This window comes from Grammomys surdaster, unplaced genomic scaffold (assembly GCF_004785775.1).
Source record: "Grammomys surdaster isolate TR1022 unplaced genomic scaffold, NIH_TR_1.0 919, whole genome shotgun sequence".
Classification (NCBI taxonomy): Eukaryota; Metazoa; Chordata; class Mammalia; order Rodentia; family Muridae; genus Grammomys; species Grammomys surdaster.
The window spans coordinates 567,551-591,733 of NW_021605338.1; the positions used below are offsets into that span (position 1 = coordinate 567,551).

Here is a 24,183-nt window from a genome sequence, read left to right on the forward strand (position 1 = left end):
ACCACAGACCTATCTTCAGACCAACTGGATTTTGGCAATCCCTCTACTGAGGTTTCTCCTGTCATGTGATTCTAGGCTGAGTCAAGTTGATAAGCAGCAAGGGTGCTTTACCTCTGCGCCCTCTAGTGCCACTTTGAGCTTCTAAGTAAAGCGTCAGGAATATATTGCTGGGAACTACAAAACGTGTAGCGGCAGTTCACATGAGTGTCTTTTCCATAATGTTCCTGGGAATGGATTTCCTTGCGGGTGAAAGAATGAAACCTAAAGCAATACAAAATAGGCAATCAGACAAGCAAGTAAAACCTGAGGGGCTGGGGATGTAGCTCTGTTGGCAGAGTGCTTGCCTCGCATTGGAAGAAGCCCTGCGTTTGACCCCAGCTGTCTCACAGACCCAAGCCTGGTGGAACACACCTGTAAGCCCTGCACTTGGACGGTGGAGGTAGGAAGATCGGGAAGTTCACGACCATCCTCAGCCACACAACAAGTTAAGCCTGGGCTATGTGAGACCCTGTCTGTAAACAAATAGATGATTTAAAAGCTGCCCATAAGGGAATTTATATTTCACCGCTACCATTCTAGTACGTCTCATTTACTGTTAAAGCCACAGCCTCCGGGGCTAGATAAGGCCGGGAGACCTCAAGGTGAGTCCTCCTGGAGGCTGCCACCCTGGCAGTCAGCGTGGAGAGCAGATTTCCGTTTCCTTGCCGGCTTTCGGGAGGGAGGGGCGGAGGGGACCTTGTGTGTGGGGAGGGCCGGTAGGGGAGGGGCTTCTGGAGGGAGGGCCCTCAGGAGGGCGTGGCCTCTGGAGGGAGGGCTGGTGGAGGGGTCTCAGGAGGGAGGGCCCGAGGGCTGGACCCGCAAGGCGACCTTAAAAATTGTCCGGGGCCGGCGGCCGCCAGCGTAGCGCGAGCGGCGGAGGGCGAGCGGGACACAGCCAGGCGCAGCGGTGAGGCTGCCGGAGCAGGCGGGAGCGGGCGGCCGGGCTGGGGAACGCGGCTGACAGTCCCCGCCCTGCCGCACACGTGCTGCGGCACCGGGCGCGCGCCCCGGGCTGGCAGCGAGGTCCCCGGAGGCGCGGAGGGTCGGGCGGGCGCGGTGGCCAGTGCGCGCGCGCTGTCCGGAGCGGAATCCGGGTCAGGTCGGGTGAGGCGCTCCGCAGCTGCAGCAGTAGTTGGCAGTCCGCGGTGCCCGGGAGCTCGGTCCAAGGGGTTCGATCGATGGTGGTGGCAAGCGGCCTTGTGCCACCCAGCTGCAGCCCCAGACAGATCTTCCCTGGAGAAACGCAGCCTCACCTGGTTTCACCGCCGGGGGAGTTCTTTCTCCCTGGGACCCAGAAGTAGTTAATGTTGGCGTTGTTTCTGGGAGTCCTGGGTGGTTTGCAGAAAGAGGGTGAGACGCTGAAAGGATTCGGGGTTTCTACTCCAAATGGTACAGCCAGCTCCTAAGTTAGTTTAAATCCGTGCGGACCGGTCTGGTTTGCGCAGGTCCCGCATTCTCTCCAAGCCACAGGTGATACTCAGGTCGTTCTGCATACTTTCTGGGTTCATCTGTTAGTAGCATTTCTATCTTCTGTAATTTGACAGATACTCCTGAGAAGGAGGCTAAGTACTTTCCTGGTATGCAGAAAGTCGGGTTTAATCCCCAGCACGGGAAAGCATTTTTTATATATAAAAAATCTGTTTTAAAAATCATAAGTAACATCATTTCCTCCCTTCCCTTTTCTACTTCTAGCCCTTTCCGTGTAACATCCTTTCAAACTCACGGCCTCTTTTTCTCAGGACATACAATGCTACTTGTCTATATAGGGCAGATAACCAATTGGGGGACTGTTCCCTGGGGAAGACGATGCCCCCACCCCCAGCATTCCTTACTTGTATGTAGTTCTTTGTTGAAGGCTGAGACACCCTCCTCCCCACTCCCGCGAGATTTCCTCATGTATGTTAGAGTGTATATTGCTACCATCCTCATGTAGGTCTTTCCCAAGTTGATGAGGCTTCATGGGTTTAGCCTTTCTAACATTTCTAAGAGACTCAAATTCACAGCAAACTTGCTGTTCCTTTGGCTCTTGGGGGTTGGGGTGGGATTAAAGATTAATTCTGCACATATTATCTTTCTAGGATTTGAAATGTTTACATTTGGCTTATCCGAAGGGGTTGAATTTATAGTGACTTCATAATTAGATACGCTTTTCTATGCCTCCGAAGTTAGTAAAAAAAAAAAAAATCGTTCATGTGGAAACAAATGAACACATTTAAGTTTGTCTGAGACCACTTGGGAAGCTCCCCGTGTGGTTTGACTCTTACTTTCCCTGCAAAAATGTTTTTGCACAGGTGTTTCTGTAACTACCAGGTCGCTAGTTTTAAAAGAAGGACAGGTTCTTGGAATATAGTCATTGACATTTTTTTTTCTGCCGTTATTTTCTTGACTTTTTTTGGTTTTGGTATTTGAAAGAACCCTGGCCTAACACACTAGCTAGCCTCCTCACTGTGATGAGTAAAATTGTCCTCTGTTATATGTAAATGAATTCTGTATTTTGAGAACATACAGAATACTTTTGGATGATTGGTAACTTGGATCTTGTATGTTGAGTCATCGTCCTTTCTAGTTAATATTAAGGTCATTCTCAGAAAGGGTTTTTTTTGTTTGTTTTGTTTTGATTTTTGTCTAAAGGTAGACAAAGACTTTGTTTCCCCAAACCCTAGCCTTTAGCAGTTTGACTCTTTGGGCTATAACCCTGGGATTCTGATCAAGCAAAATTGAAACCCAGAAGTCCACATGTTGTACCAAAGTGGCTCACATGATCAGTCTTCTTGGGAGCTTAGGCTAGGAGACCCCCTCTAGTCCTACTTGAGGCCTGTTGAGTCGGAATCTGAACTGTAGCAAGGCCTTAGGTAAATCTACATACACATTTACTGCTGAGATTTGATGGAGTGGAGGTGACAAGAACAGGGCCAGGGCCCTATTGTGGACCTCGTGGCACTTATGACCGCCTGTATGTGGTAATTCTATAACCCACCTTGTCTACATGAAGACCTCCGGCTTAGGAGCCATGTGACTCAATGGAGCTCCTAGGCTCTGGCGCTGAGGAGCACAGGCTGCTGTTGGAATTTAAGACTGAGCTTGGTAGACTGGACTTTCGTCACAGGCCTCTGAAACTCTAGTCTGCTGTGGTCTGGGCCATTTGAGATTAATACCCAGCCTCCATATTAATTTGTGTAAATGGGGGAGGCTATAGCACCATGCCGTGTGATGTTCTTTTATCCACTGTGACTTCTTGGATCAACAGATCAAGTGGGGTCAGGGGACTACCATCCCTCACTCTGTCCTTATTTGGTATTTGTTGTTAATGTTGCTACATCAAGACTCCTTAGTACCCCATGTTCCCACTCCTGGAAGTTACGGTTCAGTAACATAGCGGGCTTCTAGAATGGGGGACTGCAGAGGCTGGGCTAACTGAATTTTTGCCTCTTCCCAGGGATATGTGGTACACATCCTTCCCTCCAGAGACTTGCCTTTCACGCAAACCATTAACGCCATGAAGTCCAATCCGGCCATCCAAGCTGCGATTGACCTCACAGCAGGGGCTGCAGGTAATGGGGGAGGGGAGATTCTTCCTCCTGTATCCCTGAAGTAGTTCCTCAGAGTGGCTTAGAAACACAGTCTTTGTTACCCTACAGGTAATATGCTTTAACCTCAGGATGAATCAATTTAACAGAAATGTGATTTTGTTCATAGCACGTCAGCAAGTATAATCCAGTCGTGTTTAATTATATTAAAGCTTTACCAGACAGTGTGAAGGATGGAAATTTCTAGGATTGCTAGAAAACATCTCAGTTCCAAAATGAAGTCACTTGGCTACCGCCTGTCACGTTAGGATACAAAGGTGGCAGCAGTACCCCAAGAAGGACAGTCTTCAGATCTTGTGTAGTACAAAATGCCAGCTACTGGTTTGTTTGTTTTTTTGAGTTTTTTTTTTCTTTTAGGATTTATTTTTGTTTTTAGTCACATGTATGTGTTTGTGTGCGAATCTGCCACCTGTGAGCAGGTGCCTGAGGTGGCTGGAAAAGGGGTATCAGATCCTCTGGAGCTGGAGTCATTGCGGGCCACCCATGTGGGTGCTGAGAATCAAAGCTGGCTCCTCTAGAAGTGCAGTAGGCACTCCTGACTGCTGAGCCAGTTCTCCAGCTTCCCTGTTGCTGTTCTTATTGGTGAGAAGAAAGAAAGGAAGGCCCCCTTTAGCAATGAGGCTGATATTCCAAGGTGTCTCCTGGTACGGAGGCTGGCCCTCAGAGCCTGAGCCGAAGGGTGGACTGAAGCCAGGGCTGGTGACTTGAGGCCACTGTGGAAAGACCACCTTTAACATTCAGGCATGGGGGGTTTAGCCTGGAGCAAAAAGAGCTGCCATTTTATTTCCAGAGTTCTGTGTCATCTCAGAGGCAGAGGCAACTGGAAGGTGTGTTTCCCAAGTGGACTTTGATCTGCCCTAATACCTCCCAACCCCATATTAATTTGTGTAAATGGAGGAGGGCATAGTACCATGCTGAGTGATGTTCTTTTATCCACTGTGACCTCTAGGATCAACAGATCAAGTGGGGTCAGGGGACTGACTACCATTCCTCACTCTGTCCTTTGTCCGCTTATAAAAAAAAAAAATCCTTGTACAGACAACAATTTCCTGTCTTGTTCCTCCCCCAACTTTTCCACCCCCCTCCATGAACCAAAGGTCAGCTGAAGCTGGCTCTAGAGGAAGGCTGATAAGGATCCCTGAGATACGGGACCTCTCCAGATTACAGACAAGGAGTGTGCCAGTCTGATGGGCAGGCCCAACACAAGGTTGTACCCCAGTGTTACTAACCACTGTGGGTCTTCAGGTCGGTCTCTCCTACTCTGTAGAAGGGAGGAGAAGGCGATCCCGGGGACCCCATTCCCTCCCCATGTTCCTCATGCTGTACTTCGGAGGCTGCTGACTGTAGATGACAAAGCACATCCAACTAGGTCTGGCGAGGAGGCAGCACTCAGATGCCAACATCCTGTGCTCTTACCTCAGTCTAAGAACAAGGCTATAGTATAAGATTCTTTAAGAAGCTTGCCTCCTCCTGACTGTGCGCCTTCGGATATTTGAGCGGCACTAACAGGGTATCCTTTGTTTTTATGTACATTGTAACGGTATTGTCGGGAGCCTCGTAGAAGACGTACTGGTGGGCTTTTTCTTTTTTAAATGATGATAAGCTGTCTATATATTGACATTAAAGTGGTGCTGCTGCCTGCGGTTTAGGGTCTGTCCTTAGGCTTGGAAACAAAAGGCTGTGCCCAGAGACACTGAATTTTGTGATTTCTCAGCGAAAGTTTCTTGGCAGGGGTAGGGGCTTTGTTCGGGGGGGCTGGTCAAAAGAAGTGCTCATTAGTGACATGACTCAGAATTCTATTGTTAGGTACCCCGAATTCAGTAGGAAGAAGTAATCTCACTTTTAAGGGTCCCGAAGTTTGGTTGATAGGGAGCCTTACAGAACTACGGCACTGTAGCGATGTTTGCTATGTATGTAGAACATCTCCCAGTTCTTGGTTCCATGTTTTGTCTTTTTGTTATAGTGTGCTTAGTAGGGCAGCAGCCTTCTCTGACGTACGAGGTAGTTTGGACTCTTTGCTACTCTGACTCTCTGGGCTGGCACATTCCTAGGGTTTGGGATTTTCCCTGCTTGTGCAGATAGAGCACCCCTAGTGTTCCCTGACCACCGCTCTTTCTCCGTGGTGCAAGAGATGTATCTGTGAGCACAGAGTCGGCTGTGGTCAAGGCTCATGATGGGAGGTAAATGTAAATATAAATATAAAAATATAAATATATTCTTTCTGTCTCCTTTTGACTGTGAGCAAAGCTGCTCCTGCGAGCCAAGTTTCCCAACCAGCTCATTCCTGTGAAAGTGCTCAGAAGTTGTCTTTGGTCTGACCTGCCCTTGCTGTGGGAGACGGTCCAGGAAAGGAGCCCTGGGTAGCTAGGATGAAGAGAAATTAGGGTTAGGGCATTGGTTAGTTACTAAAGCGAGGCAGTGTGGATCATGGAAGCGGAATCTTGGAAGTTTGAATCTTGCTTCTGCAGTAAGAAGGTGTGTAGCCTCGAGAGATTCTCAGATGCCAGTGTCCTGTGCTCTTACGTCAGCCTAAGAACAGGGCGTTATTATAAGAATCTTTAAAAAGCTTGCCTCCTCCTGACTGTGCACCTTCGGATATTTGAGTGACACTAACAGGATATAGCTATCCAGGAAAGGAGCCCTGGGTGATGCTTTGAGTTGGTTTAGTATCTCCCTCACATCAGGGAAAACACAGCCCCTGGCAGTTCTTGCAGTAGGTCTCATTAGCTGGCACACTGGTTGGGAAAGGAGGAAATTTATAGCCTTGAAATTTTATCTTCTTAGTGTTAAAATGACAAGAGTAGAGCAGAATGTCATGTATGTATATATGTATGTAGTATGTATGTATGTATGTATGTATGTATGTATGTTGTTCTGCTGACTTGGGGGTTTGGGGATCACCTGCTTGTCCTGCTGTAAGCTCTTCCTTCCCTGATAACTAACCTCAACACTGCGTGATTTACTGTTTATATATTGAAAACTGTGCCTGACCCTGCCGGACAGATTCCTTGTTGGACTGATAAAACATCTAAAGAAATCCGCCAGAGGGAGGGAGGACTTCTCTTTGGCTCACAGTTTGAGGTTTCACTTGGTCATGGTGGGAGGAGGTAGCATCCAGAAAGCACGCACGTATATCTATACACATGTACACATACAAACATACAGACAAAAATCACACACATATGCCTGTATACGTGTACACATAGAAACATACATACATATATGCAAACAAACGTACATACATACAGATTTATGCACATATATATCCATACACATGTACACATATATACATACATGGATGCATACATACAGAGAGAGAGAAGGAGGAAAGAGGAGAAAAGAGAGAGAGAGAGAGAGAGAGCGCGCGCGCGCGCGCGCGAGCGCACGCCCAGAGACCCAGCTCTGCTCTGCTCTTCTCCTTTCTCTTTCCGCCTAACGTGTCTGTTTTACCTGGACCTCAGCCTGTGGTGCTTCAGGGTGGGTCTTTCTCCCTTGGTGCTCTCTGGAAAGTCAGTCATACCCAGAGGTCTGCTTTATTAGTCTTTTAGATGCTTCTTGAGGCAGCCAAGCCGACAGTCAGGATTATCTCCCTCAGTGACTATTAGTTAAACGGAACGATCTGGTCTCAATCTGGTCTTGGCATCTTCTCCCGAAGAGTAAGTGAGGGGAGCTGCCTGTGGTATCCCCTAAAGGAGACAGAGCCCTTTCATCTCTCCTTCAAGGAGAAGACAATGATCAGAAATACAGCTTCTCTGCAAGTGGACAAACCTCCACTGTTCTTGCGTTACTGACATACAAGCCTGTGAGTTGACTTGGCCCTGTCCTTACTGGCTGAGGCTGGGCTAGGCAGCAGGCCCTGTTCTTGCTGGCTGAGGTTGGGCTAGGCACCAGAACAGAGTCCTGTGATGCACACTCCTGAGATTCAGCTCCACTCTCACAAGGCGATGAAGCTGCTTTACTATATTCATAACATTCATTAGCCTCTTACCTTCTAGAACGGATGCAGAACCATTATGCATGTGCAGCAAATATAGCAACTGCTGTATCTCTGTGTGGTCCAGCTGCGTGCACACCTCAGCTCACATGTCTCATGTGTGTTCAGCTACAGGCTTCATTCACTGTATCAAAACTGTGCACTCTAAAAGTCCTACAAGTCACGTGGCCTTTTGGAATAATTAAATTGTGTTGTTATATTTCGGACCATGTAACCAGCCTAGCAGTATGTAGGAGAGAACAGTTCTGATTATAGGAAAATCATCTTAATTTGTTTTCACTAAGTAGCCCCGGCTAGCCTGAAACGTTCAATTCCCCTGTTTCCACCTCCTGGGTGCTGGTATTACAGGCATGTGCCACTCACTCTGCTGTAACAGCTTAGTGAATTATATCCCAGTGTCATTTTGATTGTTTAATAGGCCAGGTCAGAGTCTTTGGAAGTATCACTTGGCTAACAGTAAGTAAATACCTGCCGTCTCTGCTTCCCACCACACAGGTGGAATAACTGCATGTAATATCAGAGCTGAGAAATCGCATTATTAAATATTTTGTGTAAGCTTTCCATTTTGATGGTCTTTCGTGGCCTCACTACATAACCATGATGTTTCCTGAGCTAAGCAGGGATGTCTGAAGCATGGGGCCTTCCAGGCCACAGGAGGGAGGTAAATATTAACCAGCAGTATGTCCCAAAAACTTTGGTCCTAGTCCAGGGTCTACAGATACTGTGGGGCAATCACAGTTTGCTGTAATCCTTATGTTCAGAATTCTCTCTGAAGCAATCTAATGCAATTTAGACTTAGGACATTTGCTATTCTTATGCTGTGGGGAAAAAAAGTACACGGCAGACTGCAGTGCATTTATACTATGCAAAGGTAATTGTAGTCTTTCCTAAGTAAGTACAAATCATTAATTGATAGAGTTAAAATTAAAGTACATTTTTTTTTCAGGGTCACATGTTTTGCCAAACATGTTTTGGTCCCATGTTTGCTAATTAAGAGATTAATCAGCAGGCTCTTATTTTCCTTATCCGCCACTTGACTCTGATGGTTTTCTAGTAGCCACCAAACTACTAGACACTAGACAAGAGGAAATACTTGTCTCTACCATCATACCACTGCCCCTTCTACATGGCTTCTCGCTCATGTCGCTAGTGGCTGTTTTAGTAACCACTCAGGTTTGCATCAAGCCCGGTTTGTGCTAACCTTGTGTGAACACTGAGATGGCACAGATGAAGAACAGAGGCTCAGAGGTATATCTCCTGTCTGTGACGGTGTGGTCAAACCCGGTTCCAGACCATCTCTCTCCACTCCTACCCAGCTCCGCTGTGGCTGATTCCTAAATGTATGCTCTGTACAGGGCTTGGCATGTAGAAACAAAACACCTCTCTTGGTAAGCATGCATTTCTTTTGGATGGGACTCCAATGCTGGCCAGCATAGGTACCTGCTAGAACTTGTTTACTGAGCTTGGCTAGAGGATTTGGAGGAAAGGCAGTCATTAGGAGCTAAAGTTCTGGTTAACCATGGACGGCAAGCCTCTCTCCTCCCTGTCCATGGCTGCAGACCATTCTAAAGACTCCTGTCCTACCTCTAGGGGGCACAGCATGTGTACTGACCGGGCAGCCCTTCGACACGATGAAGGTGAAGATGCAGACGTTTCCAGACCTCTACCGGGGCCTCACTGACTGCTGCCTGAAGACCTACTCCCAGGTGGGCTTCCGTGGCTTCTACAAGGGTACCAGCCCCGCACTGATTGCCAACATAGCAGAGAACTCGGTGCTCTTCATGTGTTACGGCTTCTGCCAGCAGGTGGTCCGCAAAGTGGTCGGATTGGACCGGCAGGCAAAACTGAGGTGAGTCGGGCCACTGGTACTCGTTCTTAAAGGAAGCGAGCGCTTGACTTGAATGACGTTTACAGAAGAAAAGTCTCCTTCTCAAAAACAATTCTGATGTCCTTTACTGTCCTGGCGCAAACCAGAGAAGGCCAAATGGATCGTGTTCTGTGGTCCCTCTGGGAAGATGCTTTTCACGTGAACAGAAGTGCTGGGCTAAAACTGTAGGACAAGGAAGGGACTTGAGCTTTAGGTTACCTTTTGTCCACAGAGAACATTGAAAGAGGTTACCTGGGCGACGTTAGACAAGACACTTGGAGTTTAGAAGCTACAGGTGGACCCAGCTTCCTTTGGCTGACCCTCCCCTGTAAGCCAGCTTCCATTTGTGCCTCATCTTCCCCTCAGTACTTATCATTCAGAGACCAAACCGCATTCATAAGCCGCTGGGGTGCTCAGCCATCCTTCCTTCAAATGCTGATTTATTTGGACTCATTTAAAATTAAATTGGGGGAGGGGCTGGGGAAACTTTAATTACTAATGTACTTGCAAGGTGTCTTAGTCGGGGGTTGCCATTGCTGTGAACAGACACCATGACCAAGACAACTCTTATAAGGACAACATTTAACTGGGACTGGTTTACAGGTCCAGCGGTTCAGTCCGTTATCATGGTTGGAAGTATGGCAGCATCCAGGCAGGCATGGGATTGGAGAAGGAGCTAGAGTTCTACATCTTGTTCCAAAGGGAACCAGGAGAAGACTGTCTTCCATATGGCTAGGAGGATGGTCTCAAAGCCCACCCCCGCAGTGACACACTTCCTCCAACAAGGCCACGCCAGCTCTTAACAAGGCTATATATACTTCCTAATAGCACTACTCCCTGGGCCAGGCATATTTAAACCACCACACAAGGTGTCTGAGTTAGAACCCTACTACCCACATAAAAATCTGGAATTGATGTATGCTTATAGTCCCAGTGCAGGGAAGGCAGAGATAGAAAGAGATCTAGGGCCTGGGTCCCAGTGAGAGATCCTTTTTCAAATAACAGATGTATAGCCTCTAAGAAATCCATATACATTCACAGCTGTACACACACACACACACACACACACACACACACACACACACACACTTGCATAGAGCAGGCTTGTTTGCTTTCTCAGTAGGAATTGGAACCTTTATTGCAGTCACAGGTTGCGCACAACTGAAGTAGATTGCCTGTGCATGGATGTGTGCTCTGGAGGTATCTCCAAGATGCAGATGTGCCGTTTTATAGGCATGAGTTTGATCACAGTGGGTAGAACTTGTGTTAAAAGCCGAGGACTGGATAAGATAGCCCAAGGAGTCAGAGTATGACAGAGGAGGGCTGGACTGTAATCCTCTAGCCCTCCAGCTAAGAGAGAGCAGGAAGCAGAGTCAAAGGAGGCAGAGAGCTAAGAGATTAGCATTCCTCGGGGGAGATGAGACAGAAGCAAAGCAGTAGGCAACTGGCTTTGTCTAGCCGAAGCAGAGACATTATAGTTCAGGTCATCTGGGTTCATCTCCCTCAGCTTCTTTAGGGAAGTATGAGAGGAGCCAGAGAGGCAGTTAGTACCTCGGTAAGGTTCTCTTGGGCATCCGGCCCATGTGCCCTTCCTCACTTTCCCCGTTTCTCTGCCTATGAACAGAGACTGGCTCGAGCACATTGCTTTGTCTTCGTGTTTTATTTGAGACACAGTCCCACAGTGTAGCCTGGCCTGGCCTGAAGTTCACCATCATCCTGCCTCAGTCTCCCACATGGGGGTGACAGGTGTGCGTTACTATATACACTTGGTGCTTTCCTGATGGTGCACAGTAGGACAACTAGAGTTGTGTTTCTCCATCCCCTCCAGAAGCAAGAGGTAGTCACTGGGAAAGGACTGGAAAGTGCCTTACTGTCTTTCTCGTATGGATCTTTGAGTATATTGATGTCATGTGATACCCACAGTGTGCAGCTTTTTAGCCATTACAAGTTCTTCAGTAAGGAAGTCAAGGACAGGGTCATCTGAGTCCACTGTTCCCTTTCTGCCCCATCCTCTGTTACACTAACAAGGATACTGGTCAGATCTAGAGGGAACATTTATCAAGAGCAGCAGAGAGAAACGGTGTTAGCAAGCATTTGCTGTGGATTTCTGCAACCACATCACAAACACTTGTGTGTCCCAATTTGAACCCAACGTGGCATGTACTTTGACCTGATTGAATGAGGTCTTACACAGCAGAGGCATGTAGTTCACGATTCTTGTTCACTGGATGACAAACGGTCCATTCTTGCCCTCCCTCCCTTCCTCCTTCCCTCCTACCCTCCCACCCTCCCTCCCTCCTTCCCTTTCCTTTTTTTTTTTTGGAAACAAAATTCATATATTTTGATCATATTTTCTCCTCCCCATCCTCCCAGATCCTTCCCACCTCCCTACCAACTTTACATTCTTTTTTTCCCTCTTTAAACCAGACAGACAAACCAAGACAGCAAGAAGCACACATACACGCAAAACCATAAAAGTGGAAATCAAAACAAACAGACCAACATAGCAAAAAATATCCAGAGAGACAGAAACATCTACAGTAGGTTCTTACGAAACCCCATCCCACACTGCGTGCACTTTCAATTCCAGTTGTACAAATGTATCCTACATGCACAGCCGAAGGCCTGTGGGCCTTATTTTGTGTACTGGAAGATGAAAGTATTTATGAGAAAGCCAAAGTCCATGGAAGCGCTGATTTGGCCTCTCCCTGCACACTCGTAAGATGTTCTCTGTTCATTCAGATTCTGGAACGATCCCAACCCCTGAGGTTGAACTGACTTCCATGTTTATTGACTGATACCTTTTTTTCTAGCAAACTTGGCACATTCTCGGTAATGACCCTAATTGAGAGTTGCCTGTCAGCAGGTTGATAGAGAGTCCCTGAGGAAGGTCAAATATGGTCTGTAGGCTGGCCAAAAGACCATTTGAAGCCTTAGCTTTTAATAAATGAGCTAAGGAATGCCGTGAAGGAGAAAACTAAGCAGCACAAGATGCACCCTTCACGTCACAGAAGCCTCTGTATTAGGACGTCCGTCGGTATACCTGCTTGGCTCTTCTTGGTTCATGGCGGTAGGCTTAATTCTCAATGGTCAAAAGGAAGCCCACCCAGCAAACAGCAGCCCTGTTTCTGACAGCACCAAGGTGAGCCTGCTCTCCTGAGGCCTGGAGTGTTAGAGAGACCAGCTCAGCATGTAGAAAACAGCTGCTGTCTTAACTCACAGAGGTGAGACTTCCGGAACATCAAGGCCAACGTTGGAAGCAAGAAAAGCTTGTTTAGCTCACCGTAGTCTGGGGGTGCAGGAGCTCGGTCGGGGCTGCCATCTGCTTGGTTCTCCAAGGGTGTCTTCTGGCTGTGTGACCGCATTGCAAATGGAATCGTGGTGGGAATGTGTGAGGAGAGATCACCAGATATTCCAGGGAGCTCTGCTCTCGTGGGAATTAACTGCAGTCTCCTGAGAACTCTATTAGTCCCCTCTAAGGATGGCGGCACCCTAGGCCCCACCTCTTTTTAATTGAAAATTTTCTCATACAGGATATTTTGATCATGTTTTTCCATCCTCCCAATTCTTCTCAGATCCTCCTTACCTCTCAACCCACCTAATTTTATGTTCTTTTTCGCTTCCTCTCCCCTCTAAAACAAAACAACAAATAAAACACATTTAAAAAAACCCCACAAAAATGAAAGTCAAAATAAACAAGCTAAAGACCAATGAAGCAAACAAAACAAAATGCCCAAACACAGCAAAATGAAAAGTCTACAGAAACGCCACGTAGTTCACTTTATGGTGTCCAAGCACATCAGGGAAGGACAGTGAATATACCCAGGGACACGCCACTGGAGAAAAGTAAGTTTTCCCTTGCTGCCAGGTGTCAGATGGCGGCAGTAGGGAGGGAGCCTGTGCCCACCACCCCTTTCTCGGTGCTGGGACCTTATCTGGCTTGAGCCTGTGCAAGTCTCATGCATGCTGCCACAGTCTGTGAGTTTATAAACCCATCAGTTCTGTGTCTGCAAGACACAGTTTCTCTGGAGTCATCCATCCCCTCTGGCTCTTCCAGTCTTTCCACATCCTTCCACACAGATCCCTTGAGGGGAGGGGTTGGATGGAGACATCCCACTTAGGATGAAGTGGTCCAAAGTCTCTCACTTAATGCACGTTGTCTACTTCAAGTACGCCTTAAATCTGATTGGAAGGTGGTTGGTCGTGGTTCTGTTTTTTCTGTTTCTTCCCTTGTGGTGTCCAGGAGCCGCTGTGCACAGAATGAGGAAGGAAGGAATAGAACCAATTTATCTGTAGTCCACGTTTTCCCTTGTTGTGTCTGGACTCCAGTGCACACCAGGCGGGAAAGGATGGGAATTCCAGAACGTGTGGGTCAGCATGATCCCGGTGACGGGGTGACCTCGGTCGTTTGGGGAGAGAGAGGCGGTTTCCTCTGGATACAGCTCCTTTAGACAACATTGAATGGAACAGCTCTCTCAGAGGTTATTCGATGAATCAGCTTGCGAATACTTTATTTGTGGTGAACCAAGAGTTATCTAGTTTTGGGGAAGGAGGTGAGACTATCCAGGGCAAAGGTTGAAAGCTAAGATACTGAGATGCCTCAATAGCATGGGAAGGCATTCTAGGAATCTCAGGTGTAGGACTATGTGACATGCCTCAGGTAGGCAATGTGGGGCTGGGATCCCCCAGGGAAGAGAAAGCCCTCTCACAAAGGGAGTCTGCCTTTTTGCACTGAGCTCAGGGTTGTCTGGTGATGGCAGACTTCCACCTTAGCAGCAGGATTTCCTGACAGCTGTCTATTTCCTCGACATTTGTGCCCTACTGCAGATATTGTGTCTATCTTGCAGTCAGGTCGCTGTGGTAGGTTACAGGGTTTGTAACTGTGAGTTATTGATGATTGAGATTCTCCTCTAGGAGTGTGCAAAGTACTTTTTAGTACCATGAATGCTAGTCAGGAGCTTCTGGTGGGGAACCAGCTTGACATCTCTGTGTTTGATGACATAGTAAGTGTTGTCTTCAGCAACCGTCAGGTTGTGGAGAGTAGCCAAGAACACTGGCAACGGCTGTCAAGTTTGGGTGTTTCCATGGGTAGGCCCCACCTCTTAAAGGTCCCATCACCTCAACCAGAAGACACAAGGGACCAAGCTTCCATTACACAAACTGTTGGGTAGCATTTGCAAACCATGTCAAATCCTATCAGAGGTCATAACTGAATTGGGAAATCTTTTTGTGATCACAAAAAAAAATCTAGACTCTTTTTTATCTGTGGTAGTTATATGACATGTATGGTTATTCCAGGTTGGGTTTAGGCCAAAAGGAACATTGTCACAAATAAATGAAGGTATTAGTAGAATATATTTGGGGTGGTGGACTGTAGGTACATTCCTTCTCTCTCCTATGGCCCCTCCCCATTTTTTCTTTATGTGCCTTAACTCGGGCTACTAAACAAAACACCATCCATTGGGTAGCTTAAACAAACAAAAATTCTGGAGGCTGCAAAGTCAAAGCCAGCAGGCCCAATTCCTGGTTCAGTCATGACTTGTCACTGTGTACTCACTTGGCAGAGAGAGAGCAAGATTCTGGGCCATCGATCTCATGATGAAGGTCCCATCCTCAGGAACTCAGCTATTCCTGACTGTCTCTTAAGAACCCAGGTTTGTTGGGTGGCATCGGCATATGCCTTTAATCCCAGCACCCAGGAGACAGAAGCAGTTGGGTCTATGTGAGTTGGAGGATAGCCTGATTTACAAAGTGAGTTCCAGGACAGCCAAGGCTAGACCAAGAAACCCTATCATGAACCCCCCCCCCCCAAAAAAAAAACGGAACCTTGCTTTAAATACTATCACACACCAGTCTTCAGCATATGAGTTGGGGATAGGACTTAAGCACGGATGTGGCAGTCAGGCGGACCTAGGTTTGATGCCTAGAATGCCACTTTGTATATGTGTGGCTTTGGGGACATGTTGCCTCTAGGTGCCATTCCTTATATGGAGCCGGAATACTGCTGTCTGCCTCAGGGTCTTGGGATCCTGAGATGGGACAGCACAAGTAGATTCCCTTCTCATCTCCCTGTGCTCGCTCTGGTGTGCTGAAGGGACGGGATGCTGATGGTGATAAGCCTTCTCTGTCTTTTCAGTGACCTCCAAAACGCAGCTGCTGGCTCCTTTGCCTCTGCCTTTGCCGCGCTGGTCCTCTGCCCCACAGAGCTTGTGAAGTGCCGGCTCCAGACCATGTATGAAATGGAGACCTCGGGAAAGATAGCGGCCAGCCAGAAGTAAGCACTGTTCATTCACAGGTGTTAAGTACTTCATCTGCGTGTACTGTGTTTTTATCTTTTAATGTTAGAAGTAAGTGGCAAGTGTAGAAACAGCTTTCTCTGTTCTAAAATATGGTGGCAGGGGATACATTTCTGAAAAGACTGTTTCTTGTGTTTGGACTCACTGCCTACCCTGGAGGGCGTCTTAGGCAGTTACTTAATAGTGCAGAAATGGAGGCACCAAGGAGCCATATTCCCCGCTTTGTCTTCCTGGGTGCTTAAGGCGTGACTGTCATGACTCACGGCACTCTGTGGCGATGTGGGCTCAGGCTGTCTGGCACTGATGCTGCTCCAGGGGCAGGGCTCATCTGCAAAAGGGACTTCCTCTGCAGTCCCCGCTCACCCTCACCCCTGCTGGGGAGACTCAGTTCTGGGTGTTCCTGGGATCCCAAAGGCTGTAGCTCGACCCTGAGAGTTTCTTGTCTTGCCTTCAAGCGACACTCTCTGTGCCAAAGTAAAATACATACATGTGTGTGTGTGTGTGTGTATGTGTGTGTGTATGTATATATGTATATATGTGTATATATGTGTGTGTGTGTATGTATGTATTATGGTCACTGTTGAATGTCAACTTGACAGAATCTAGAGTCACCTAGGAGGTTAGGGCACATCTGTGAGAGATTATCTTTATTCAGTCACCTGAGGTAGGAAGATCCACCTAAAGAGTAGGTGGTACCCTTACCACCCCTGTGTCCTAGACTGCATACAAGGACAAAGTCTGCTAAGCACCAGCGGTCATTGGTCCTGGCTTTCTGACTGCAGATGCCATGTGACCAGCTGCCCCAGGTTCCTGCTGCCACTACTTTGTTCCATCGTGGACTGTACCCCTCTGAACTGTGAGCCAAAAATCAAGCCCCTTCTCCCTTAAGTTTGCATCTTGTCAGATACTTTGTTACAAGTAACTAGTACACCAGAAAGCTTGAGGAGCTGGGCCTCCGGGCATTAGGAAGACAAGTATTGTTTACCTCCTGCCTGATTTGGATGACTCTATTCTGATTCCTTATTACTTACTGTCAGAAAAACAGGTAGTAATCCTTTTACATCTTAGTCAGTGTGACTTAGAGAAATGTATACCCAGTTAGCAGGCCTGAGTAAGGGAGCAGCTGGTTTGTTGAACAGAAGTACCAAGAAGTCTAACAGGTGTCCTTTGAAGAGAAGGCAGGTCACAGGAAAGCACCCACACAGTTACAGCAAAGTTGGTCGCATAAGTCATCCTTGGTACAACAGTCTCACTGCATGCTTCATTGCATGCACACACATTCTCCCGCCTGCTCTGACCGTGCCTCCTGCTTTGTCTCCCTCAGTACAGTTTGGTCGGTTGTGAAGGAAATCTTCAGGAAGGACGGCCCCTTAGGCTTCTACCATGGACTCTCAAGCACTTTACTTCGAGAAGTACCTGGCTACTTCTTCTTCTTCGGTGGCTATGAACTGAGCAGATCATTTTTCGCATCAGGGAGATCAAAGGATGAACTCGGTAAATGTATTCACGTTGATGACACTGGGTTTAGTAGACTCTGCCTCCTGGGTTTGCTGGCTTCCATAGGTTATATGTTCAGTGTGAACCTTTCTGGGGAGTTTCTGGATGCCCCAGAGTAAACTAGCAGCAGGTGTTGGCGCCCACCATCTCCTGAGGGAGACTTTTGAAGATGAGCTCTGAAGCCTTTGTGTCCCAAACCTCTTTCCTGACATTAATACAGTTATTGCTGTCCCTTCTCCTTCTGGGTGGTAGTAACCACTCTGGGTCCATTTTAGAGGAAAAAATAAAGAGATTTTTTTTTCCCAATGGAGAAATTGGCTATCAATAATCTCACAGGTTTAGAAACTTGTTTTTAAAGATTGCCTAATCTTTAAATAAAGTCATTGCAATTACATCTCAGTAAGAATGTCTACCACATCCTGTCTCTGACATCAAATCACAAATAAGTTTGCTTCCCAGACTTCTTTTAAAATTCACCATCCATTAAATAAATACTTCCTGATGGAGCTCAGCGTTATTATGTTTAGGCGTTTAATTGACAGGATTTCTCAAGCTGTGATGGTGGGATGTCCTGTGTATGCATGATGTTCAACAGCATTCCTGGCCATTTCTCCACTATGTCGCAACCTCTCTCCAAGGAGAAAGCAAAACAAGCAAACATCATAGCTTCAGAAACTGTCAGAACTCCCTGGGGAGACTCAACCAGCCTTACCTGAGAAAAAAAGGAGATTCAAAACTAAATTAAAAAAAAAACTCCCAAAACAACAGTACAAAGAGGCATGTACCACTTGTGAGACTAGTGTTTGGTATACTGTCTGGACAGCCTAAACACATTTCTGCTGTTAAACTGTATACCTTACTGTTAAATCTTCACCCAAAGTTCTTTTTCTACCGTGAAAACCTTAGCTAGCAGGGTAAGGCCGACAGGCGATGAAGGAAATCGGTCAGTGCTCATCAGTGTTGCAGAAAGAAACATCCCCAGCTGCACCTGTTCAGTGCAGTACATTTTAAAAACCTGGTAGCAGATCGTGGTGTTTAGGGGGCAGCACAAAGGTTGGTTTTGTTTTCGTTTTGGTCACAGTAGAGAAAGATTTGGGGTATTGGGAGTTAAACTTGAGGAAGACATGACTGTGTTTCAGTGGCTTGTTTCTCCGTTCCTGTGACGTGACACCTGTTGGTGGGCCAACCCCAACTGGAGGACAGGGTTAGGGTGGGGACACAATCAGCTGGTCTTGATGAGGCCCGGGGAGACTCCAGCTTCTGAGACAGAACATTTTTCAAGAAGTTGTACTCCTTGTAAGTGTCACATGTGCTTCTGGAAATGGCCACCTAAAACAGAGGACCACCGGATGCTCTCCCTCTCTAGGTCCTGTCCCGCTGATGCTAAGTGGTGGGTTTGGTGGGATTTGCCTGTGGCTTGCTGTGTATCCGGTGGATTGTATCAAATCTAGAATTCAAGTTCTTTCTATGACTGGAAAGCAGACAGGACTCATCAGAACCTTCCTGAGTATCGTAAAGAATGAAGGTGAGTCTGACGGGTGCAGAGTGTTCACAGTGACCCAGGGTCAGTCTGCCCTGAGGCCTGCTCTCCCCTTCCTTCCTGTCTTGTGTCTTTTTCCTAGTTCTGTGTTCATGTGTACGCCTTCTATCTCCAAACCTTTTGCGTTAGCTTTTATTTTCATTATCCTCAAAAATGTCTAAAGTTCTTTTTCTAACTTCTGGACCATGTGTCTGTCAGGATTCTTTGTGTTCTAAATACCTTGGGGGATTTTTAAAATACAGACTTTGTCTAGAGGGAAGAATGTTTTGAATCGGGTAGCATCACACCTCATTTACATAATCCAAATATGCAAAGCCCTAACGGGATCGCTAAGGCTTTGAAAGAACATACCGAGTGTATTACATTCTTATTTCGCTTGAAAGAATGTAGTACAGCATCTTTAGCAATAAGACTTACGGGATGAGAAATGATCTGAGCAGTTTTTAACGTGATCTGCTATCAGTTTTTAGAGTAAGGCAGGAGGATCCAGGCTTTTAAAGTCATGTTTATGTGACATCTCCTTTGTGCAACTGAAGACCTGTCTTTATGGCATCCACCATTTAGACAGCTTAAAACTAGGATTATGGGAAGGTCTGAACAGAATAAAGAGAAGAGGTGGTAAATGATATAATTATATTGTAATCTAAAGATATAATTATACTGGAATCTTGGTATTATTATAATTATACTGTAATCTAAAGATATACTGTAATCTTAAAAATGAAATAATTTAAAGGGAGAAGTAGATCATGTATATAGTCAAAATGTCATCATCTGAAAAACAAGACAACAAAAAAATACCTTGGATTATGAACCTGTTCGTTGAGTTTAAAGAGAGGGAGAACACAGTGACAGAGAGACACAGAGACATGCCTAAACTCTTGTCCCAAATAGAGTGCAGGAGTCTTGCATATCACCACTGCTGCTGAGTGTCCTCTTCAGTTTTGCCCAGCACACCTGAGTTCAGTCCTTTAACAGGTCTCCCTCCTGATGCTGAGCAGGCTAATACTAGAAACACACCTTGGGTTCTCTTGCTGGTCCCTTGGCTCCTCAGTGACCTCCCCCTGGCCGTGTTAGGCCTTAGCTCTGCCATGTCTATACTGCAGGAGTCCTGCAGGCATAGAAATCGGTTATCCGAGCATCAACCAGCTCTGCTGGGGCTTTGCTGCTTAACCTTGTTTCTGCAATCTCTGGACGGGGATGTAAGAACCAGTTCCTTTATCTTATCTTGTGGGTTCCGGTGCTGTTCTCTGATTTTGTGAGCACAGTCTCTTCTGTGCACGTGTGTCCCCACGGAATGCTGTCACAATCTTTTGATCACCCTTTGCCTTCCAGGAATAACAGCCCTGTATTCTGGACTGAAACCCACCATGATCCGCGCATTCCCTGCCAATGGGGCACTGTTTTTGGCCTATGAGTACAGCAGGAAGTTGATGATGAACCAGTGGGAAGCATACTGAAGTGTCCTGGTGCACCTGGATCCACGGCAGGTGTTTAGTGACTGGTTAACTCAGGGGTTCATGGAGTATAAGAACAATGTGGAATTATGTGATTCGTTCAGACTTTGTCCTTGTTGTCCCTTCTTCTGTTCAAAGTCTTGGATTTTGTGGACGGTCCTCCATTCTACACAGTATAATTTCTGCCTATTATTGAACCAAAACAGGAAAGTCATTGTTCTTGTCCTTGGTGAGTGTGCAGGGGAGCTGGTGGCCTTATGTACAGAGATGCTGGTGGCCTCACGCACTGGTCTTGTGCAGACCGTGTTCCTCTCAGGACAACTTCCGTGGAAGTCAGCGGTACACATGCAATTTAGATGGTCCTGTCACCACAGGAAAACAAAACTTTGTTCTGTGTTTAATTATAAATGGTGACCAATTTTTATGTAGGTGATTGTAAATGATTGCTTAGCACATCCTAGAGAGAGGGCTGCTGCTAAAAGCCGCTGAGCCTGTGTACTGTGCACTAAGAGGTTAGAGTCTGTAACTTTTTGTGGTATATTAAAGCTAAAACATCCCTCTATATTTTTAGATAAACGCATACGCGTAGTTGTGTGGCTTCTGCATCCCGGATGAAGTTTCAGGATGTGGACATACTGGATTTTTCTCATGACCCTCATTCCCTCACAGTGCTGTTCATTTTCTAGGTGGGCTTCTCATTCTGCACTCTGGTACTAGGAGGTGTGGCCAGAGTGTTAGACCTCTGGGAGGCAGCAGAGGACTCACCAGCTCCCTTCTCACCCAGAGCGTCCTCCTCCCTCTGTGCTACACCTGAAAGACAGGGACTGCCCTGCTATGCTCTCATGGAAACCCACAGAGGTTCTTACCTGGTCTCAGCAGGCATCCAGGGTGCTCTTCTGGTACTGGATTTGAGGCCACTCTGACCCACTGTCTCTCTGTCTTCACCAATCAGAAGCCCTTTCAGGAAGCAGAGAGGAAGTCTGGGCTCCCAGCTTTGATCACAGGGTTCTACTAATGGAGAAATCCAAGGAGCTCCTTAATTAGGCGCCCTTCCTGAAGTTCACTTTCGGGTCCATAACTCCTTGATTTGCTTCTATATTTGGAGCAGGCAGTGTATGAATTTCAATGACTGTAGATGACATGTAACTTTGGAAAGCATTGTGACATAATAAAAATATTTTTATTAAACTAGGTAGTATGTATGTAGCAACCAAAAAACTCAACCCCCACATTTCTTTTTACTCCCCCCATCCTCCGCCCCCCCACAGCCAATGGGATGGATAATTCTTCAGCTGTGGGGTCTTATCACCACAGAGATCAGGCACATTGTCTGTACTCCTCCAAGACCAGGGGGATGGCAGTAGAAGCTGTTCCTATTCTGCTTATAAAGCTGAAGGAGGCAGGTTGACCTTGCTACAGTGCCAGGAGTACAAGGGTCAGTCAGGAAAGCAAAGTATTTCCCAAAAGGGGGGGATGCCTGTCAGCATTCCTGAAGAAAACTGTCAGCATTCATGAGAAAACTGTCTTTCTACTCCAGTGCTCTCTGTTCTTGTATGACCAATGGCTACTGAGTGTTGCTTCATCTGATCAGGTCTGGACTGAAGCAAACATGGGGGATTGGCTTCCTGCAGGAAGAGGACTGGCCAAAGGCAAGCTCTCTCTTTTAGGTGCCTGGGGTCTAATGCACATGAGCCTTGTCAGTGTGTCTCCTCAGTCTGTCCATTATGGTCTGTTCCATAGAAATACTCAGGAACGAGGGGAAGAGCAAGACAGAGGCCTAAGGAGATTTAAAAAAAAAATTATCATTCTGTTGTTGGTTTGATTTGTGGTTTCATGTTTGGGTACAATTGCACTTGAGACAAAACTAGAACTTTGAGATATTTTATTTAAAGAAATGAGTGCTCTGTCATTATTAAATAAACCTAATGTGAGTCTATGATGACTTTCACTTAAATACATTATATTTATATTAAGGACCAATATTAAAGAGTTAGGGATAATAACACTTCAAGGGGGTGGTTGTATTGGAACAAGTGTTCTTTCTGGCAGCTAGATTCCTGGTGTAAAATCAGTTTACTGTAGGCAGGTTGACAGAAAAGCATTACTTTTTTTTTTTTTTTTTTTTTTTGGGTTTTTTCGAGACAGGGTTTCTCTGTGTAGCCCTGGCTGTCCTGGAACTCAGTCTGTAGACCAGGCTGGCCTCGAACTCAGAAATCCGCCTGCCTCTGCCTCCCAAATGCTGGGATTAAACGCATGTGCCACCACTGCCTGGCTTCTTTCCTTCTCTTTTCTTCTCTTCTCTTCCCTTCCTTCTCTTTAAAAGCATTACTTCTGTTCTCTACAGCCCATTACAATTGTGTTCTGCCTCACTGGTATGGCAGTTTGGATGAGAATGGGGCCATAGTCTCATATTTGGATGTTTAGTCACTAGGGAATAGAACTGTTCGATAGGATTAGAAGGATTGGGAGGCGTGGCCTATTGGAGGAAGTGTGTCCCTGTGGGTGGTCTTGAGGTTCTTAAAACCCATTCTAGGCCCAGCCTCTCCCTGCTGCCTGTAGCCCAGATTGTAAAGCTCAGGCCCAGAGTTTAGCAACCTGAGTGCTCCCTGCTGTGATAATGGAGTAACCCTCTGAAACTGTAAGCGAGCTACCAATTAAATGCTTTCCCTTTTAAGAGTTGCTATGGTCACAGTGTCTGTACATAGTAAAAGAATGGTGACTAAGGTGGCCAATTCATTTATTGTGAGTGTGTGTGTTTGTGCGTGCGCATGTGAGTTGTGTGGCAGCCAGAGGTTGCCTGTTTTCTTCTACCCTCCTTATATTTTAAAATAACTTTTAGAATTGAGATTATTGTATAATTACATTATTTTCCTCTTTCCCTTTACTCCTTCCTACCATATACTCCCATCTTCCCCTCTCATTCAAATTCATGGCCTTTCTCTTTGTAATACATACATACACATATACAGGCAGGCACACATACACACACACACATACACATATACAGCATATATGTATCTTGCTCCTGCTTGGTTTATACAATGTTACTTGTATGTTTTCAGGGCTGACCATTTGGTATTGGATAACCTATTGGTGTGCTTATCCCTGGAGAAGACTCCTGCTCTCAGCACTGAGTTGCCTGTAGTTCTTTGTCTAGGAATGAGGCCTGGTGAGCTTTCTCATTTTGATTATCTTATCTGTTGGTGTCTTATTCCGACCTTGTTTAGGCAGCCATGTTTATGAGGCTTCATGGGTGTAGCTGCTGTGACATCTCAAGGAGATGCAATCTGACAGCAAACTCCGTGATCCTTTGGTTCTTACAGTGTTCCCACCCACTCTTCTGCAGTGAAATCTGAGCCGCAGGAGCTGGAGATGTATCTGTTGAGACTGGGCTCCACGGCTCTGTAGTGTGATCGGTTATGGCTGTCTGTAATGGTCTCTGTCTGTTGCAGAGAGACGTGTCTTTGGTGAGAGGTTAGGACCGCACTTGCCTGCGTATAAAGACAAATGCTTAGAATGTAGTTAGCTATGCCGGTTTAGTAGGCTTTCCTCCAAGCCGAATGACTTCAGTGTGGCATAGTAACCCTCACAGAGCACTGGTGGGACACACACTTTGGTGGTAATCAACAACTTTAACTGGATGGAATGCCTCCTCAGCAAGGGAGTATCTTGCCTGGTGCTGGGAACCTGACCAAACTGCCTGCTTCTATTGAAGTCTGCCTTAGGCTTTTTTGAGACGGGGTGGGAAATGGTGATGGGGGAGGGGAGAGGGGCTCTCACTGGGTCTGGAGCTGGCTGAGTGGACTGGCAAGCCAGCGAACCCTTTAGATCTCCCTGTCTTGGGTCCCCCAGTGCTGGGGTTGCAGATGAGTGCTGTGCCCAGCCTTTGCACAGGTGCTAAGATCT

The 24,183-nt window shown here is 46.6% G+C and overlaps 1 protein-coding gene across 3 annotated transcripts; it reads left to right on the forward strand.

Annotated features, from left to right (window-relative positions):
- Positions 1 to 868: 868 nt before the first annotated feature.
- On the forward strand, positions 869 to 21,495 carry Slc25a15 (solute carrier family 25 member 15). 3 transcript variants are annotated; one of them, XM_028782895.1, is made up of 7 exons: positions 869 to 946; positions 3,476 to 3,590; positions 9,211 to 9,469; positions 15,624 to 15,761; positions 17,108 to 17,277; positions 18,647 to 18,805; positions 20,156 to 21,495. In XM_028782895.1, exons 2-7 carry the CDS (start codon positions 3,536 to 3,538, stop codon positions 20,278 to 20,280), a joined length of 906 nt encoding a protein of 301 aa, XP_028638728.1. In that variant the 5' UTR covers positions 869 to 946; positions 3,476 to 3,535; the 3' UTR covers positions 20,281 to 21,495. The 3 variants fall into 3 exon arrangements, with proteins under 3 accessions (XP_028638728.1, XP_028638730.1, XP_028638729.1); XM_028782897.1 differs by lacking the exon at positions 869 to 946 and adding an exon at positions 1,226 to 1,339; XM_028782896.1 differs by lacking the exon at positions 869 to 946 and adding an exon at positions 1,261 to 1,389.
- Positions 21,496 to 24,183: the final 2,688 nt, after the last annotated feature.

Excerpts from the sequence above, each read along its gene's own strand:
- Slc25a15 (XM_028782895.1), top strand. The coding sequence starts at position 3,536 with ATGAAGTCCAATCCGGCCATCCAAGCTGCGATTGACCTCACAGCAGGG. Across the intron at positions 9,470-15,623 it reads GACCGGCAGGCAAAACTGAG|TGACCTCCAAAACGCAGCTG; the intron begins GTGAGTCGGGCC and ends CTGTCTTTTCAG. Across the intron at positions 15,762-17,107 it reads AAGATAGCGGCCAGCCAGAA|TACAGTTTGGTCGGTTGTGA; the intron begins GTAAGCACTGTT and ends TGTCTCCCTCAG.